At 45.1% G+C, this 18,104-nt stretch overlaps 1 protein-coding gene across 1 annotated transcript in view; it reads left to right on the plus strand.

The window, feature by feature from the left end:
- The first annotated feature begins 7,719 nt into the window (after positions 1-7,719).
- sdk2b (sidekick cell adhesion molecule 2b) overlaps positions 7,720-18,104 on the plus strand; it is a 238,338-nt gene continuing 227,953 nt past the window's right edge. The window contains exon 1 of the mRNA XM_078290678.1: positions 7,720-7,855. Within this exon, the coding sequence (XP_078146804.1) occupies positions 7,768-7,855 (88 nt within the window). The 5' untranslated portion in view covers positions 7,720-7,767. The remainder of the gene's footprint in view (positions 7,856-18,104) is intronic.

Genomic DNA, 18,104 nt, shown 5'->3' on the forward strand with positions numbered 1-18,104 from the left:
GTGTAACAACTGACGATTCGAATTGATGCGCTGGGCTTAATGTCTAAGATACAACGGCATCGATTCAAACAGCTTGTATCGGGCAAAAGCTGGGAGGGAATCACAGTTAAATTGATGCGGGCCTCTCTCTATCAGAAAAGCCTGCTTTGACAGGTGTATCTTTTTATTTTAGTACCTAATAATGTCATTTACTCAGTGTGCGTGTTTCTCTCTGAGTCCATATGCTTGTCTGTAGCAGTGTTGTCAGCTCAGTGAAGTTTCACGTCACTGTTCCCCATGCCCCTCTTTCAACGAACACACACTTTCTCCCTCCCTTCTGTGTGCCTCTGCCCGTTGTTTCATCAAGAATAATGCAACACTTGCCTTAATCTATTGACCCATTCTAAGAGATTCCATGGACCCGCTGTGGGAGAGAGAGTCCCTGCTTGCCCCTCTTCACCTGCAGCCAGCGGTAGCACTCGTGATGAAAAAGACACATAACTGGATTGATTTATGCCTAAAGATTCCTACTTGCAATGATCGGCCAAACTACTGAAGAAGTAAAACAGAACTGTTTGCAAGACTGAATTGCATCGTATTGTATTTTGTATTGTATTTCCGCGTGGTATTGCATCGAGACAGGTCTGAATCGAATCATATTGAATTGTCGGCTGCTTAAAATGCATTGAATCGTATCGCGATGTGTATCAAATTGGTCTCAGAAGAGAGAGATACACACCCCTATTCTATACATACTATATTTAACATACACAGTGTTAGTTTTTCTCCAGTAGACATTAAAACAGCACCACAGCAAGACAATTGCCACTGCATTGCAACATAAAAAGTGAAATAAAAATGATTCATAATTAATGTAAAATACACAATGTTAGTGTTGCAGCTTTAAACCAAGACTGGGAGCCAAAAGCAAAAAACACTGACATAGTGGGAATAAAACCACAATTACTATTACCCACCACTGCAACAAAATATAGTTGCCTGCCAGAACCGCCAGATTGTTGGTGCGGGGTCCTTAAAGAATCAGACTGTCAACAATTCAACTGTTGGACTGAAGTCGAAACCTCAATCCATCTAGCAACCAGGGGTTTCTGGAGTTACCCCACAGACCGCATGTTGGTCCATGTGATGTTGATGACATCTCACCAAAACTTTTACCACACTGTAGCCTATCACAAATGATGCAAAGAGTTTTCAACCTCAGGAAAATAGCAATGTCTTGTTCAAAGCTTCATCATTTATTTTGCAGCGTCTTGAGCATGTGTTTGCGCAGAGAGCGTGAGAGAGGGAGCGCTGCGCATATATGAATCAGAGGGTGATGTCAGTCAGATGCAATCGCTTCTCAGGTGCCTCCCGCTCATACCCACACACACTTTGATGGACTCACAATAACATTTTAGCGTGTGTGTGTGTGTGTGCGTGTGTGTGTGTGGGGGGTTGGAGGTGGTGGGGTAGGGGGTGGAGGGGTTTATAGGAAAATGAAAAACACAAAGAGAGAAACCAACACAGACAGATCTATGCAGTATTCTCTTCAAATGTGCTTCCTCTGTTTTTTATGTTTGTATCTCTTTCTCAGAACTGTATTTCCCTCCCCAAAGCAGTATTCTCTTTTTTCTTTCTTTCTTTCTTTCTTTCTATCGCTACACCTTCCCTCTTTATCGCTCTTTCTGCAGTACCTTCGCCAAGGTTGGCCCACTTCCACTCAACATATTTCTTTTCTATTCTGACCATCTGTCTCAATCACACAAACACTACCCCTCTTCTCTCCTTTCCCTGCTTTTTGACTGATCTCTCTCTCTCTCAGATGAATACTATTGGATTTTTCTTTTACTCATCTCCATCTGTCAAAACGCCTACGATTAAAGCTCCTTACATAAATTAGACTGTCCATCAGCTTTTTTCTATGTCACTTTGTAAAAAATTCTGTGCAATTTACCCTTCTTTCCTCCTGCGAATATGACGGTGGAGCTGTACGAATAAAAATATTCCTTAAGCGTACTCAGTTTAGGCGGTAAGTATACTGTGCCCAGGACGTCAGTATTGTATGACCCCACCATTCAACTCAATGGTAATTAGGCTGATAGGTGGTTCAACTCTATTATGTTGAGAAAGGGAGGTTGGTTAGTGTATGCTTGCATTTACCCTCTTCTACATTACTGCAGAAAAGTCAATTGTAAATGTGTTGAGGTAAAATATTGCACCTGGCACTGCAACCCCTCTTTGCATATAGAACACTGAGCTAGCTTGAGAAACCTGTTAATCCCTGTTAACAAAGAGTGAAACAAGGTGAAGGTACAGTAAGTCGCTTATAACTAACCCTGCTCATGCAAATGCTCTTATAAGTTCCAAAGAAGTAAATTGACCTAAACTTTGAAATGAACAGCAGCGCATAAATTGGCTTTTAAATGAGGTTGTGTGAGTTCAGGGCGAGCCTGTTGATTGGGGTTGTTGGGATGGTCAGAGGAACCTCCACAGGAGACCATGAGTCCTCCTCTATCAGAAGCAGAGGATGACAGATCTTCATTGTAATTGGCCTCGGTGGTAATAAATGACGCTCATCACCCCATCGGCCTCCTACCATGCTCCCATTCCCATCATCCCCTGCTCGTTCCAATTCATTAAGCCTCCAGTGAGATTGGTCAAAGCGGTGGAGGAAGGGAGGGGAGGGAGGAGAGATTCTCTCAATGCCTCCTTGCATGGGCTCTAATTGATATAGAAGTGTTAATGGTGCGAGAAATGTTTAATAAATAACAGGGAGCCCTTTACCTAATTAATACAGGGAGAAACAAGCCCAGTGTCTCTCTCTCTCCCTCACTCCAAAAAGTCAGTTTTCAAATGGTCCGGCCGAGCAAAGCTGAACTTTGCTCGGGCGGACCATTTGAAAACTGACTTTTTGGAATCCAGGTGGGCCAACAGCACCAGCCCAACAGGTCTGCACTGCTTGGTCCATCATGGCCACTAAGCAGTGCCGTATTAAGCCCATCTAACCTAACCTAACCTAACCTAACCTAACCTGCAGTGTTATTTTAATGCAGCCAGTGCTACCCCTAAATTAATTTACCACTGAGGGGTAACCATTGCAAGCACATTGCCATAACCACTGGCGCCTAGGCAAGTTAGGCAGATGCCCCTCCACTTGGAAATTAGCGCCCTCCACTTTTCACCCCTTTGAAAAATCTAAATGTTGTAAAATTCTAATATTCAATCTAATATTTTCTCCTCTGTCTGCATGTAGATAGCATAGTTGCATTTGGATTGCTACACCCCCTTTCCAACCCAAGTGGTATATTCCATGTTGCGCTAAAAATAGTCTGCACTATGTACACTACAGATGATGGGACGATGCGATAGCGAATGGAGTGACAGCAGTAATTGTTTGAACCATGAAACGCTAACATTGCACAATTTATGAGCAAAGAAAAGCAAAAAAAACAACAACAGCACAGGTATGTTTCTCTGAAGACCTTAACTGTGTAACCACCAGAGGTGAAAGGCAAAAAGTTACGTGACCAAACGTTTAGCTAGCTAGCTAACAACTGTTGTTTTTAGAGTAGGCTTACGGCTAACGTTCCATTTCGTATTCTGTGTGCCAAACTCCTCTCTCTGTCTCTCTGAATCTGTGTTTAACATTTGGCAAGCTATCTACTAAAGCTAAAGTGAGATGTTTTCAACAGATTATTGAAGATGAAACCGCTAGCTGTGTCAGCACAGCAGAGCAACAGCAACAGGTAGGATGCCAAAGCAAAAGAATAACGGAGAAAAAAAAAAGATAACTATGATATTCAAAATGAATTGATAATGTTTCATGTGCCCGGCTTATTTGGCATTTTGTGCAATATAGCCTTTGAATTCTGTTATTTTACAAAAAAGAAATGAAGCCTTTGCAGACACCTCTCCTACGTTTATAGCATCTCTTTAAATGAATTGGGTCCTTTAATGTACCACTGAGAATCAAGCATCACAGTCAGTATACAAAACAAATGTATAAAAATACATATGTAAAATTGTAGGAAAGAAAAAAACCCCTAACATTGTGTAAATTAGGCATCCATGGCCATTGCTATGAAAAGTGTGAAGTTACATTATTCATTAACCTTATTTCCAGCCCAACACGTAGCTATAGTACTAGAGTTATTGTTAGAATTATTGCGTTTCTTAATAAGGTATTGCCTTTCCCATGATGTTTCACCACTAGTCCGCCATGTAACATAAACCTTCTCATTGGTACACAAAACAGGACTTCAACCTGAATGGTCTTGGGCAAATAAATTCATGAAATACATGAACTCAATGATCTGAAACCAGTTCAGAAGATGGAAATATTTCAACTCACACCAACCGCAATTCTCCCTTACACTCTGAACTGTTCAACGTGATCTGACTGAATTTGAGAGCGGAGATGATTTATTGAAAATGCTGATAAACAATAAAGCACAAACAAGAAAGCCGCGCTGCCTCTGAAGTAGAGGCCGATGAGGTCTGGGGTGGGTTGTGCGTAAGGACATCAGAGTGGTGGGCTTGTGTGTGTAAGTGTGTGGTATGGGTGGACTTCACAGAGCTCTCTGAAGCACTTGGAGACTTCCCTCCCGTCTACCTGGTCTACTTGGAGTTCTGATCCCTGCTCTGCTATGTGGGCGGTCAACGGACTAGCCCTCTGATATTATTTCCTTTTTTTTGTAGTCCGTGTGCATGTGTGTGTGTCTGTCTGTGTATGTGAGTATGTTTGCATACTTGTGTGCGTGTGTAACTGTGTGTATGTTAGTGTGCCACACTTGCGCATGTAGGCACCCATGGTCGTGCGTGTGTACGTGTCTATGTGTGTGTGTACGTGTTTATGATCTTGCCTGTATCGCCGATGGAGTCCTCACAGCCGAACAAGGGTGAATGTTCGAGCTATTGATCAGGCCTTCTGTCTGACCGCATCTCCAATGATTTCATACACTGATGCCTTTTGGTGATCAAAGATGCCTCTCCTCCCCTCTTCCCTTCCTCTCTTGCTCCCCTCCAGCCTTCTGAACATGCAGCGGGAGTTCTGCTTCGGAGTGCCCCTCTGACTTTGCTGATGGAAATGAAAAGAGAGTACAGTTTTATTGTGAGTTCTGCACCAGCTAGAGTTTTTCACGGTTGAAGACTCCGTGAATGAGGAGAGTTTGAATGCAAATCATGCTATTCGGGGTGGTACGGATGAGGGTATTCATTGGCAATACAAGGCTGGTGAGAGTGGTTTTGGGAGTCAGTGGGGTAGCAATGGTAGTGGTATAATAATGGTATAAATAAGTCACGTCAGTTTGCTTACGTAAGAGGGAGGCATACTGTAGTCTCATGGCTTTATGATAAAATAATTCTGCAGGCACCTCCAGATTTCTTTGCCCTCCTTCCTATCTCCTCCGCTGTGCCAAAAACGGAATCCACTAGGTAGTCTCGTTTAAGGTGTTAAATATGGATGCCCAAGGCAAATCTCAGAATAGTTTTGATACTGCAAATGATTGCAGTCTGCTGCAGATGACTCAGAATCATCATTGCCAGTTGTGTGGTTAATTCTGGGGCTGGATGAAAGCAGTGCCTCTCCTGTGTCTGATATTGGACTGAATACAGCTTGTAGTAAGCTGCTTTAGCACCTGTGATCACAGCTAGCCATTGCTCAACAACACCAAGAGCTAACACCTGGCAGCTTTGGCATCTGGGCATCTGGAAGGAAAGAAAAAAATATATAAAGCCACGCAAACAAACAGCTTTGCTTCTTGTGTGAGGAAAGCTTTGGCTCAAAATACTCTGTCGAGGGATTTTCTAAATTACCCTCTTGCTGAGTGCAGGCACAGTAAGTACATTGAAAAATCATAATCGGGTCCCCGGGCAGCCCTGGGGGTGGGCAAGGAAGCACTCCATCTTGGTTTTCCTGACGTTAACTGTCTTATTAACTTTTGTGCAAGGTATCACATTTTATGGATAAGAAGGCGAAAGACAACAGGAGGATAAAGATCACGCTGAGAAACAACAGAGGCTATTACCATGGTGCATTATTTCCTTGCTGCCCTGTGGTGGCTTAGATGGAACTCACCAAAACATTGCATTAAGCACTCCTGGTTTCTCCTGGCAAGGCACTGTCATTTCCAAGACAGAGGAGCATTTGCTCAGTCAGGCTTTCTCATCCCTCGCTCTCTGCTTCTGTCCCTTACTGACATTGTCATTTAGAAAACAGCATTTGCTCAGTCATTCTCTTTCACCCCCCCCCCCCCTCCCTCTCTGTCTCCCTCTTTCTTTGCTTCTCCCCATTCTGCCTCCGACTTCATTCGTTTCCCGTTCCCCCTTCTCTCCTCCCCCTTGTCCTCTTTGCTCTCCTTGCACAAGGAGCTCGAACGCGGACAAGCCACCCCGAGATAACATGCAGCAGTTTTAGTCTTGGCTGTCAGGATTTAGCACAGCCATTCCTGTCTTTTCCTATTCATGTCATGTACCTCAGACAGCGTGGGGGAATTACAGTCCACAGCAACTTGCGAAAAAGAACTACAGTCATGCTTATGATATATTTTGGAAGGGTGCTATAGCCCGACAATATCACAGCCAAACTATACGTTCCTATAGGAATATTATAGTGATACTATGGGAGATAAAAGAAAATACCATAATGTACGACAAGGTCACTATAAACTCACTATAGAGTAAAACAGACACACTATAAATCCCTACAGGAATATTACAGTGATTTTTCGTTAAGGACCCCAGCACTTCTTGCAACATATCTGTTATCAGTTTGGTATTTGCTCTTTGGAAATATTTCAACAAAGGCTTATATTCATTTCACCTTTTTGTGATGTGAAAAGCAGTCAATTCCTCTCCAGTTTGGCTGCCTGGTAGCCGAGAATGTGTTATTGCGCTTGGCCGCATGGTGGCAACCTGCACTGCGCTCCCAGCCATCAGATCCTATATGGATCCTCATAGGGAACCCGGGACTCGTCCTCCTCCGACACACACCGGCAGCCCGGCTCCTCCACGGCAGGCTCCGACCATGGCAGTGTGACTACTTCCAAGTTTCTCTCCCACTCCCCTCTTCCCCTGTTCTCCGAGCAGCTGAACTTCCACCCAGTGGTCCTGTCAAATAGATCCGCCGACCTTGGCGGCGCGCTTTGGGAAGGAACTTTGTGGCGTGCTCCTAATCTGGTGCTCCGGTCCTCCTCTCCAAGCGGATTCGAGGAAAGTCTGTTCATTTGGCGTTGAAGAACTATAGCCGTTTGGTTTCGGACAGCGATGGAGGAGGCTGAACTTTAAAACAAGAAAGGAAAAAAACACATCTCAAGGACACATAAAGAAGTGTATGAAAAAGTGTTGCCGAGTATGATCTTCAGCTTGCCTTCTTACAGGTGCAGCGAGAATTGGACCGTTGATTTGCACTGAACCTGCGGGATCCATCTGACTGACTGAGACACGCCGTTTTACCCAGAATTTTAAAGAAACCAAGTAGGACCGCTTCCCCACTTAAAGGATAATATTATATTTCAGTGCACATGGAACTGGGGAAGATTTTAACTGAGAAAAAATAGACTTTGACTGACCGAATTTCAACTTCGGTCGTGCCAGGCTGCAGCGTCCTCTGCCCGGTTTTGCGCTCTTTGGATGGTGCGCGCTGCCCCGCTGGAGCGCCCGTAGGTTCCCCCGACAGACAGACCCGACAGCAGGCGGACGGCACCCAGCAGAACCCCGTCAGGACTCGGACAGAGCAACATGTTTCAAGCGTGCCGGGCACCCGTTGTCCAATTCTCCCGGGTTTGGACCATGTTTGAGGACTCCGGGAACAGACCGATGTGGCGCGCCACATGGATTTTATTTTTTTCGTTATTCATCCACTGCACAAGAGCTCAAGGTAAGACTGGGGCATTCGCTCTGGTGACGATCAGTCATCACACAGGCCATGGCTGTGTGTAGTAGGATATATAGTAGCCTCCTTTCCCCTTGGATGTTAATGTGGAACCTAATGGTCGCTATCCGTCACTTTGGTATAGGATCTGTGATGTGTCCGTTCATTTTTGCGTTTTGTGCGTAGCCTATTTCGGCGTGCTCGCATCATTCACATTGACCCCACATCTATCTTTATCTCACCGTCACACATACGCATGTATCACTTTTTGTTGCAGTTATTTGCTTGATGAAACATTTCAGTGAGACTTAAAGTTCATTTTATGAGTTGTGAGCCCCAATTGCTAATGTTAGCCCTAATCTTAACCCAATTTCCCCAGCCGTTGGCTCTATTTAGCTCACATTATCTCAGTGTTGTCTATGTAATAGAATGTGACAGATGTAGGCTATTGGAGCGAGAGTGCTCTGATTTTAATGCAGTTGATTATGAAAACCAAAGTTTTTTTTTCCAACTGTTATAGTGTTGGGGTAATTGAATTTTCTTGTTTGAACATATGCCACTGTATGAGTGTGTGATATTAGAAGCCCAGCTGTGCAAAATGTTAATCTGATTAATAAATCCTAATTAATTAATCAAGCGGGGTCCCATGGAGGTGGAAGTTTGCGCAGCAAACAAGCAGCTGCACTGTAAATAAACAGATATGGCACATGCTGATATGGAGCGAATAAAGACAGGGTAAACACACACTGAATGTAAAAAAAAGACTTGAATTGGTTGTCTGAGAATTATGCAGTCCTTTTCCTCTGCACAGAGAAAAGCAGCAGCCAAGTGTGGTAATTTGCATCCACTGGAGTCGATGACCTCAAAGGAAGCTGGAGTACGACTCTAACTCTCACTGTAATAATCTTAATAACTTAGAGTGCCTGTGGTACCCAATATTGAGTCTATACTGATCTTCCTTACTTTATTTTAATCCCTTGTGGTATAACTAGACTATAATATCCCTATAGGATATTAGTGTTGCAGTGATATTTGTATAGCATCCTTCAAAATTTTATTATCGGATTATGCTAGTTCTTTTTCATACAGGGAAAGCCACTGAACATGATTGATTGCTTTGGGAAATTGATACTAGTCCTGTGTGAGGACTGGTAAAACAGCGCATGACACCGCCACCTTGACCCTTATCACCTTACATCATTTAGAGCAGTGGTTTGCAAACTGGGGTCTGGGTAGCCCCAGCAGTCCTTGAAGGGTATCCAGGGGGTCCCAGGAAAAATGAGGATTGGTACAATTTCACTGTTGCTTCATTCAATGTAGAAGTTAACACAATAGAGAGTCCGCGGTACAAATCTTGGTTTTGTGTCTCTGGTGTAAAGTATATCTACGTTGAGGTCCTTGACATGAAAACCCCTGATTTAGACAAATTCCCTCTTAGCATTTTCGCAAGTGATGCATCCATTTGTTTTAAATTCCCTTGTATGTAGCTTAACCTGGGTGACACGGGGAGCATCCTGTGGTTAAAAGGCAGCCCCCCCTCCTTCCCCCTCGCTCTCTGCATGCCTCTTCACCCTCTCTGCTTGGGTAATTGTGATTCAGGTATTGCTGCCACTGTAAGGGGGGAGTATTACCTCTCAAGATAGACTCTAAGCCCTTGGTGGCGCTCACTCAATAATACAATGTAGAGGAGATGAAAAAACAAACAAGGCTACGATATGGCAGATATCCATCATTCATGAGGGCATATCCTACTGCCTGACATTTACAGCAGATTGATAACTCTTCGTCCCAGGGATTAAGAATCCTGACATTGCCGGTTTCCCCCCTCCTCTCTCTCTCTCTCTCTCTCTCTCTCTGTCTTGCTCTCTCTCTCTCGTCTCCCTCTCCCTCTATGTCTTTCTCTCTGCCGTCTGTCTCTGATTCTGGATGCTTGTTTCTCACTTTCTTTCTCTGTTCCTCTTAATGCTAACTTAACTAAGCGAGTCAAATAAGAACACATTCTTATTTACACCAATGGCCCGGGGGAGAAGTGCCTCTCCTCTGTATCTGGATGTGCATGGGTGCATAAAGTGATATGCATGCATGTGACTGTGTATGTGTGGAAGTTGGGGATGGAGACTGTCAGCCCCCCTCTCTCTCTCTCTCTCTCTCTCTCTCTCTCTCTCTCTCTCTCTCTCTCTCTCTCTCTCTCTCTCTCTCTCTCTGGTCTTCCTGCTCAGTCCATCCGGCAGCATCCCTCAGATTTCATTACGTATTCGCTCACGGGTCAGAAAATGTGGGATTTAATTGGACTCTCTTCAGACTGTTCGGAGTGCCGCTCGTTGAGAGTGACCCTGGTGCGGGCTCCTCTCTTTCCCTCCGATGATTAAAGAACATGATGAGGCGAGCAGCGTGCCTCTGGATGGACGTGTCACCCAGCGCTGGCCACATTTTAACGACCAGTCCACTGAAACGGCCTTTTAACGACGGGAGAGCGGCCTTCATCAGACTGAAGCGCAACGATGTCTTGCTTTAAGGCTCACTGAGCAGAGAGAGAAATAATCCTCACTTCTTGTATATTGTCAGTCATTGTGCGCTGCAGGAAAATAATAAAAAAAAAAAAAAATCTATATGCATAATGAGCCCATGTAACAGACTGATAGCTACAAGATCTGATCTTGTTCCGTCAGTGTTTTTGTCATTGTAATCCAAATGAGGCTAATGCTTTCACTTTGAGATCCACACTCCAGCGCTGGCATCGCTGCTTGACGAAGCATTCTGCTTCCTTCCAAAATGCTATCTTGAAACCAAGACCCTGTAAAGCTTAAAGCCCCATTTTTGGTAGCTGACACATAAGCACACCACTCTCACAACTTCTCATAAACTCCGTAAAACAGGACATCCCCCCAGCACACCCCAGATATTATGCTTGAAGTGACATTTATAGGAGCTGCCTGGTGTCTCTTACAGTTCACATTCATTCCTCATTTACCGAGGTCGTGCCGAGACAATGTCGGCCTAGCCTGCTGTTTTTGTCATTTCTAACACGTCTATTTTGGAGCTCAGAGCAGCGGGGGAGGACTCAATTGGAATGTCATGTTTGGCACACACACTTCTGCATCACTCAACGTTAGCAGATTAGCCTGACTGTTTTACAGCTTGACTTTAGGAGTTTTAGAAGGAGTTGAGGCCTTCATTCCGTCAGAGGCATGGCACTCAGATTAACGTCCATAAGGCTGGTGATGAGAGAGTGTGGAGGCATTGGAGAAGGGGAGGGCGCTGCAATGGAAATGAGCTATTCCATGCTGCTGCCTGGCGAGGATGCCTGGGATGCTTAGAGTGGTCTGTTTTTAGCTAAGTGTTTTGGACATTGACCTTGACACAATAATAGACGTCCGTGATGGCATGTTGATTTGAAACCTGTTAGGAGATTTAAATTTGCATGGCTGGAATGAAATGCATGCAGCTTGTGTGAGCATCCTCTTGACTGCCTGGGAGGAAAAGGATATTGGACGCATTCCCATCACGGGCAGCAAAACGGGGCATATAATCATAAACATGCAATGAGAATTTTCAGTGAGATAGTCCGTGGCTTTCAAGTAAATAGGTGAAACCTGCATTTGCCATATGGCAGTATGAGACTGCTGTGATGTGTCCTTTCTTTTCCTCAAAGTGACTCTTCCTCTGTTCTCCACTAAATGGACAGAGACACTTGTGCCAAAGAGACACTGTGTGTGTTTGTGTATGTGTGTGCATGTCTCTGTGTTTTTGTATGTGTGTGTGAGTCGAGAGAGAGAGCTTGAGGAGCCAATATCCCATCTCCTGGGTGCATAAGGGAGACAGCAATGTCTGAAGCGTTGCAATTAGATGAAGGCTTATTCTCATCAAGGTCCCTCCATTGTTAGTTTTTCTTTGTTCCACTTCAAAACCACCTTTGGTCTTTTTTGTATGAGCCATGCCTTTCTTAGGCGGCAGACATAAGTGTACTTTTTGTGATGATTTAAAATTGACTTGATGGGTGGGGGCAACACTGAAGTGGTAAACAAGAGAGAGAAACACATTGAGATGAGAGTGTGAGTGATATGTGGAGACAGTGGGGTTGAGAGGATGGCCCCAGACTACAAATGCTCTGATTTGTCACTCATCTTAATTGACAGACAGGGGAACTCAGTTCCCTTGTAGCAGCTGCGCCCTGCGAAGCGATTTGCAAGAAAGAGTGAGTCTGTCCTATATCCTTTCAGCCAGCACTTTGGCCAAAGGTCACAACACATTGCTTTCAGTATTCGGGGCAGGCTAGAAAACTCATGGTCAAAGTCCACGGATAGATTTCTCAGAGGGATGTCTGGAGTTTCAGTGTGCTACGTTCAATAACACAAAACCTCCACCCAAGGTCTCCGGCATTGGCAAGTCCAGGCGATAGGCGTAGCTGAAAATTTTTTTGTTTTTCTCTCTAGAAAGCACTTCCAGAGTTCTCCGGAGTGGGACTGTTTTTATTGATCTGGACCTTTTTCTTGTTCACTCATGGACATTATGGGATGGCCAGGTCACTTTTGTTTTATCCAAAAACACACGCGCGCACACACACACACACACACACACACACACACACACACATTCCTGCTATGTGCTCTATAGCTACAGTGCCACAGCCTCTCCTCAGCAGGGCCGTGGCCAAGGGCAAAGCTTTGGGATGATAGAGTGAAAGGAGCGAATATGAATGACTGCTGTTCTTGCTCATTAATAGCCATAAACACAGCGTAACACTTCTCACCGCTCACTAAACTTGATGCTCAGACTTGCCTCCCACAGTACAGTAATAGGACTGTGTATTCATAGTCTTCAACACGCTGCGGGCCGGTGAGATGTATCCTGTACACAGAAATGCAATTACACACAGTAGGGCACATAGTGAATTTGATGGAACAACAGGGTATGTGGACCAGATGCACCCACTCGCAGTAGGTTACATGCTTGCTTATGCTTGAGCCAGCATATAGTGCCTCTCTCTCTCTCTCTCTCTCTCTCTCTCTCTCTCTCTCTCTCTCTCTCTCTCTCTCTCTCTCTCTCTCTCTCTCTCTTTCTGTTCTCCCTTCCTCTCTTTTCTCGTTGGGTCACATCAGCTGCTCTTCCTCCCCAGCAGCCCCCCACTTCTTAAAACTCTCCAATTAAAGAACACATAAAAGCAAAGGAATATGGAATCGTTAGCGAAACGGAAACTGCTTGTACTGTATTACAGTGTCTGCAGGAGAGGTGCCTGTTGTGCTTAATAATGGACTGTATCTTAATTCACTGGAGGACTCCTAATAGAGCCCACCGAGATTGTTCCTATGAAGCTTCTTGTTACCCTCGGCCCTTTCTGTTATTATTCTGGTAGCTGAAAGGGTTGAAAGTCAGAAACCCCCCCCCAAAAGAACTCATAACGTATGTGGCAGCGTCTATGTAGAGCAGCATCATCTTTATTGGCATAAAGGACTCCTTTCTTCATTATTAATATGAATGTACGTGACAAGACAGCATCGTCGCGGCATCTTTAGAGCTTCAACCACTTCAGCTGGGGCCTGCTGTGTCCTCATTTTCACTCTTGTGAAGCTGCTCGCTTTTGTGCTGCCATATACATGTGAGAGAGGAGGAGGGGGGGGGGGGGGGGGGGTATAGAGGGAGAATGAGAAAGATAGAGATGTGCGAATGTGTGTCGAGCATCTTTGTTTCGGGCTTTATCAAGGTTTAATCTACACCGCAACATTCTGCCAAACTCGGTCTGATTTTCCTTCCTTCATTTATTATGCTGCTCGACAACCTCTAAGTCGCATGATTATATTGGATAATCCCTCATACTTAAAGTACCAAAAAGGCTCCTTGTTAGGATGCCTGTGTAAATCCTGGTGTGATCAAAGCTCCCTGGTTTATTGCACTCGTCGCACATGCACACATCACCACACACAAACACAGAAACTGCTCCCCATTTGCTCTAAGTGCCCTCTCTCAAGTGACTAGTGTAGGCAGAAGGGCTCTGCGAACAAAGTATTTAGTCCATGGTGTAACTCAAAACCAATCCCTGGTGAGAAATAAGGCCTTTGTGTACTTGCCAAGCCATAGAAAGGCTTCTCGATTTTCCCGATAGCCCTGTACATGCAGCTCCAGCTCTGGTGCCAGAGCATCTTCCTGCCAGCTTCGCTACTCCACTAAGTCCTGTACAATATATCCTGGTTGCTATAATACACCCATACATGCACATTCCAGAAAGAAATAACTTGCCTGTGTAATACCATGTACCACATACCGGCAGACGCTGACAGACATACAAATGTATGAGCGCACACGCACACACACACCTACACACATGCACACATCCCTTCACACACATAGATACACACAAGCATACAAACACAGGCTTAAAAACACCCCCATGAGCCCATTCTCTCCCACTCACACAAAAACACACTTCTTTTTTAGGATATGCATGCTTTTTGGGAGGACTTTGGATTTTGTGGTTCTAAAACTCATAAATCCCACTCTGGCTTTAATACTTTAATACAGCAGGCAAAGATAAGGCCAGCCTAACTTGGAGGGGGGGGGGAGATGACATAAAAATGGTGCCACCAACAATGGCTCACTCCACAGAGGGCACTTCTAGGTGGCAATGCCGCGGCATAATCGATGCCATGTCACAGTTCTCCATTCAGCGGCCGCCTCGCTCTCTAATGCCCTCATTGTCACGCCAGCCACTTTTCATTTTCCTCTCTCATCTCATTGAGCACATTCCAGGGGCCTTAATCCTAAGTTTTCAGCTGGTCCTGCTCTTTGAAACCCCTGTTATATAACCCAAAGATGACTTTTATTTGAAAAAAAAAGACTTTTCATTTTTTCTTCTTCTCTCGACGCCAGCCGAGACAGTTTGGCTTGGTACAGCAGTGTGGGGCTGAGGCGACGATGTAACAGCCTTATTCGCAAATAGTCTGCTTCTCAAGCCCCTGTCATCTTGCCCACTGTCTGGAACATGGCACAAAGGAGTCTGGTGAGGGTGTGCCAGGGCTGTCCTGTTTGTCTCTGCATGGTTTTTAATTGGGTTTCTGTCCACAATACTGGGCTGACTGGGACAAAAGGCCACCCAGGGCAGCCGGCGAATGCTGCACACACAAACTGAGCCGGACAACCAAGGGTCACTTTTGGGGAAACCGCTTCAGAATCCCAAACAAAAATTACAGTGACGACTTGGCTCCCTTTTGGCTTAAGTTAGTGACAGCCTTGATAATCATTGTCCAGCCATTCTTATTGAAGCATATCCCGTATTCCTAATTGGGGCTCTCATTGAACTAGTCTTTTTTTCCCCCACGTAGTCTTTAAACAGCTCCTTTGACTAAGCTGCTGTGCACAAGGGCAGGCTGGATTACTTGCTCATGAATTATTGGTTAGGAGTTTATCTGTGGTTTGTGTGTGTGAGTAGCCTGGTAAGACCATCCTGATCACGTGACCTCACATTCTGTTTCGCTCCACGGATCAGTCTGGACTTCTAGCCGGCCACATCGATTTCAGTGGGCGGGAGTACTTGCCTTGACAGACAAACTCCTTCAGCCAATCAGCGAATCCAAATTCAAATCCACTCGGAAGAATGGCGAAAACGTCTTTTCCGCCGAGAAACTCCGCTAGTGCGTACTCTTGTTCTTGTTTAATTGTTGTTATTGAGTCTATTTCTGCAATAACTGCACTTATGGCTGTGTTTACTCTACAAACGTTAACGTTACCGCTTGATGCTTCGGGAGACGGCATTACTGTTTTGCCAGCGGCGGCCTGTATTTCACGTCATCAACGTGATTGTAATTTCAGGAAATCGATGTGGGCGGCTAGAAGTCCACACTGATCCATGGAGCGAAACAGAATGTGAGGTCACGTGATCAGGATGGTCTTACCAGGCTAGTGTGTGAGAGCATCTTTGTGTGTGTATACATTCGTGGGCTTATGTTTCTGGTGGTAGGTGTTGGTTTGATTAATTTATTAGCTATAGGCTATGCTTGTCTGTTTGTGTACATCAATTAGGTGGGGTTTTTTTACCCTTTGATGTAACCACTGAGAGCTTGCATGTTTATTGTATGTGCACGTGTTTATATGCCTTTTCTGTATGTGCTACAGCGTTTTCCCTTTGAAGCTGCAGTTGCCTTCGATCTATGTGCGGATCTCAGCCACAGTAAGGCTCGGGCCTGATTACGTTTTGTGCACTGAGAATGGATTGAAGGATTTTAAGGTAGGGCATTCCAACTTGTTTTAATATAGCCTCAGTGAGAGCCAGTGTGTATCCAGTGTTACTGTATCTGATGCCCTGTTTCATCTTTGAGAGGCAAGCCAACCCACGCTTCTGCTGTGTTACGGCCTCCCAAAATATCACCATAGCAAAACACATCGGGAGGCCTTCTGCACTCCCACACCATACATCAGATGCAGTTGTACCTGATAGCGGGTCTGGTTTGCTGCAAGTGCATGTGTCCTTTAAAGTGGGTTCCAGAATGACCTCTAAAAAATAATAAGCCAGAGGTGCCGATGTGATTATGGACTTGAACTTTTCCTGCGCTCTTTAAGAGGACCATTATGCATGCGGCGACAGGCAGGGGGGAGGCACAGCCAAGGCTTGTTTACCAGCGACAGCCCTCGTCTGGCCAAATGGAAATGAGCAAGGACCTCAGCGTGACACTAGCTTCAGGAGGCCTCCAAACCTGACTCACTCATGCAGCTCCTTGTGTGTTTATAATGGAAATGCAATCAGATTGGCTGGGGGCTTGGGAAACCACCTCTGAACCCTGTAATTGCAGTTCCCTGAGGGAGGTGTGTGTGTGTGTGTGTGCGCGCGTGCATGGGTGTGTGTGTGTGTGTGTATGTAAATTGTGAATGTGTGTGTTTGCATATATGGGTGTGTGCATGAGTGTGTGTCTGTGTACATGTGTATGTGGTGGGCCATTAATCTAAGCACGTCGGTGAATAAGCAGTCCTTTAGCTGTCATCATGTCCCTGACATGCTGCCACACACTGGGCTCCCCTGAGGCTATAATGATCTCTCTGCAATGCTGGATGAACAAAAAAGATGAAGGAAAAAAAAAACCCTGCAACCCTGGGAAAGAGTTCATGAAGGGGCAGTAGATTGAAGATACCCACAGCCATATATTCTGTGAATGAAAATGGATTCAGCCCGTACAGCTCTCCTTTTTTGCCTAGTTCGGTATCACTGGCATGATTCTCTCTTTAAGAAGCCAGACGACAAGCAGATCAATTTAACGGCCATCACATAGGGACGGTACAGGGTCTGATCGATTCTGACGATCGCCCCATCTTTAACAGACATCTCATCAAAGGCCCATTCCCTTTTTTCGCCATCCCATTACCCATCCATCCAGCACTAGGCCCGCTGCCTATTTACCCATCCCACACAGAAATAATGGGGCCTTCTCCCCCAGTTGGATTAATCAGCCATAACCATATGCTACCGCGTGCAATTACACTGCAATTTTGACCAAGGGAAACAGCTGTTGCCATTTGAAAGGGCGGAATAAGATTGTAATTGCCTTAACTTTGATTTGTGGGGTGCTTTGATTTGATGAGAGAACACATTTTTATGCTTTACATAATAATAATGCAGAATGAAGAGAACTATTAGAACGTGAGACTTTTTCCGCTTCCAGCTTCCAGATGCATTTGGAGGATAACCTTGCTCTTATGAGTTATTACTCACACATTATAGAAGGAATGAATATGTTTATTCATTTGGGTTTGAATGGCCTCTTTATATTCGGGAGCTATGTTTTAGATTCAATCGCCTCATGGCGTTGCTGGCACAGCAATATGTTTATGCATGGCGGCACCTTAACATTTCGACACAGGAGGCTTCCTCTCTAATCCCCCAGGTAAGGCAGTCACATCAGATGGGACGTCTGTTGAAATCCTCTGTACCGCAGCATTGTATGCCTTGGATCTGCCAGCCTCTTTGTTTACACGCTCTTCCCATCACACTGCTACATTCTGCTGACAAAATCTTCCTACCGCCCACAGTATGAGCACAGACAGCATGGGGGGCTGTGATGCGCCCATCATCATGCACAAGTCTCCTAAAAGGATGCGCGAGATTGATAGGCAAAATGCGTCTCCTGTGAGTACCGTGTCATTCTCACTCGCTGGTGAATGCATTCCCTGCGTTGGACCCTGCTAAGTCGTCATCAAATGGATTTTTCGCAAACAGATCCCAGTGACCGCTGGGGTAATTTGTCATCAGCATGGTTCTTAGTCACTCTCACTG

This window comes from Centroberyx gerrardi, chromosome 20, assembly GCF_048128805.1.
Source record: "Centroberyx gerrardi isolate f3 chromosome 20, fCenGer3.hap1.cur.20231027, whole genome shotgun sequence".
NCBI lineage: Eukaryota > Metazoa > Chordata > Actinopteri > Beryciformes > Berycidae > Centroberyx > Centroberyx gerrardi.